The following is a 2576-nucleotide window of genomic DNA, read 5'->3' as shown; positions in this document are numbered from 1 at the left end:
CCCCCCCCCCCCTATTTCCAGCTATTTCTCCTCCAGAAGATCAAGGAAATTGATTTATTAAGTTAAATGTGTCCTTATTTGTGTGTGTAACTTCTTCACAGCGGACGATGGCTGTGGCGGCACACTACGGGGTCAAAGTGGTGTCATCACCAGTCCAAATTACCCCCAGGAGTACAACAACAATGCGGACTGTACATGGACCGTGCTGGCTGAACCAGGTGACACCATCGCCTTGGTCTTCTCCAGCTTCCAATTGGAAGAAGACTACGACGTCCTGGAAATAACCGGCACAGAAGGATCCTCTCAGTGGTGAGTTCCCTAACGTTTTGGTTTTTCAGGCATCGCTAGGGAAACCGAAGTGTAGCACTCATCGCACACGGCGATAAGCAGAGAGCGCATGTTGTGTGCTGTTGGCAGTGGGTAGGTGTTTTACGAGAGAGAGGAAGCCAGGAGAACCCCAGCCATGAAACATCTCAGCACTTGTTCAATGGAACAGAACCAAATCACAGCTTGATTCAATTAATCAGCACATAATGCGCACAGAGCTTGGACCAAATAGAGGGGATAAAAATGTTGCAGTCCATCGCAAACCTTGTCTGGGGAGAAACGGAGTACTGCTCATTTATGAAAATGGTTTTATGGGCCTCTTAGCCTCTACGTTCACACAATTTCCTTTTCACACCCATTAAGTACTGTAACAGGCTCTCAGAAATTCTTATTGGATTGGGACAGGGACGTTTTTTTGTAGGCTATGGACATAAATGTAGCATTCTAATGACACAAGATGAGGCAGTGTGTAATTTTTAGAATATGCTAGAATATTTTCTTCTATCCCATTTTAATATGTAGAGAAAGATGCCATTTTTAGATTTATTCGGAGACTTCTGGAAACCTGTTTGGAATTTTTTTTTTTTTTTTGCAGTTCTGTTGGAGACACTAGTTGTACAGAAATTATACACTTAACTGTTGATCTATTGATGACTGTGTGTGACAAATTGCTAATCAGCTGTTGCAGTGGGACTTTGTTGACTTAAAATTACTGTTTTTATTGGATTTGCTCTGGGATTAATAAAATTCCATTTGTAAAATGCATAAATACTTTTCTGATTTCCTAATTTTGTTCCTTTGTACAGCATTGATACTTAGTATTTTTCCTTAGCGGACATGTGGTGTGCCTGCATTATATCTTGCTAAATATATTAATTAGCAATAACAAACTTGTTGTTTTCACACAAGAAACCTATTTAAATTTGTTAGAAACACAGTACAAGAAGGTTTCATTAAATTTGATTTAATGCATTAGGTATAATGAATTAATTTTTTTTGTTTGTTTATAAACATACTACTGTTAATTGTTGTTCCTTTTTTTCATAATGCATTAAAATTTCTTAATGTTAAAAACTATATGCAGAACTTAAAGCTCAGACTACATGAGTTTTAAAATCCTAACCGATTATGAAATATGCTTGCAGCACACACATCTTAAACATGCACACACTACAAGATTTGAAAATCATGGTGCATCACATACTACAAGATATTATTAAGATTATCATGCCAGAGGGAGTGCCTCACATGATCTAAGGCCTGGGACACACTAGACGATTTTCAAATCTTAAACTATTTTAAAACCATGGTAGACCACAGACATGAGACAGTTCAACAGATTTTTGACAGCTTTTGTACCTTTTTATCTGAGAGTGTATGTTGGTTATGTTAGGCCTGGGACACACTAGATGATTTTCAAATCGTAACTGATTTTAAAACAATGGGAGACCACAGACATGAAGACGGTTTCAAATGATTTTTAGCCTTATAATCCTCTGAATGCACACACTAGATGATTCGACCAGATCGCGAGACCGCACACTTGTTGATTGTAGGAACAATTTCACAGTGACACATGATCTTACGGACACTCGCGAGATCAAACATGACTAGAGAAGAAAAACAAATAGAGGACAATCAATGTTGTCAGCTGGCTCTCCTGGCATGCATTCTGTTTCACAGTGACAAACAAAGTATAACAAAGAATATGGGTGATGTTCTCTGCTTTCATGGCATGTTTGTGGCTGCCAAGTTTCAGCTACAGAAGCATGCAACATCCGGTAGGTGACACTTGCTCGCTCTCATTGGCTATCGCGGGTATCACGTCAGAGGCAGCCCGATCAAGAGTCGTAAATATCAAACATGTTTGATATTTACGATTTGAGTTCGGCGACGCTCCGTCTCGATCGGGAGTAGTTAAATAATCGTAATGACACCACACAATAGAGGATTTTTTTGACAAAAAATCGGTTGCGACAAGCCGAATCGGGCCACACCCTCCGATCGTTCTGACACAGCGGCTGACACAGAACGCATACGTTCAGTGGATACTCTCCAAAATCTCGTAGCTTCGTAAAATGGCTGATGTCCCATGGATTATTACTCCTTGCTACGTTTCGGAACGTTGATCGTGTTACTTACATAGCTGTCTATGGGAGGGTCAGAGAGCTCTCAGAATGCATCAAAATGTCTTAATTTGTGTTCCGAAGATGAACGGAGGTCTTACGGGTTTGGAACAACATGAGGGT

General features: G+C 40.1%; 1 protein-coding gene across 1 annotated transcript in view; it reads left to right on the top strand.

Moving 5' to 3' along the window:
• Positions 1-2576, top strand: part of LOC107698986 (CUB and sushi domain-containing protein 1-like) — a 320519-nt gene that overhangs the window by 97425 nt on the left and 220518 nt on the right. Inside the window, exon 5 of the mRNA XM_016500120.1 lies at positions 102-309. Within this exon, the coding sequence (XP_016355606.1) occupies positions 102-309 (208 nt within the window). The remainder of the gene's footprint in view (positions 1-101; positions 310-2576) is intronic.

This window comes from Sinocyclocheilus anshuiensis, unplaced genomic scaffold (assembly GCF_001515605.1).
Source record: "Sinocyclocheilus anshuiensis isolate Anshui unplaced genomic scaffold, SAMN03320099.WGS_v1.1 scaffold74, whole genome shotgun sequence".
Classification (NCBI taxonomy): domain Eukaryota; kingdom Metazoa; phylum Chordata; class Actinopteri; order Cypriniformes; family Cyprinidae; genus Sinocyclocheilus; species Sinocyclocheilus anshuiensis.
This window is presented reverse-complemented; position numbering and strand designations above follow the sequence as displayed.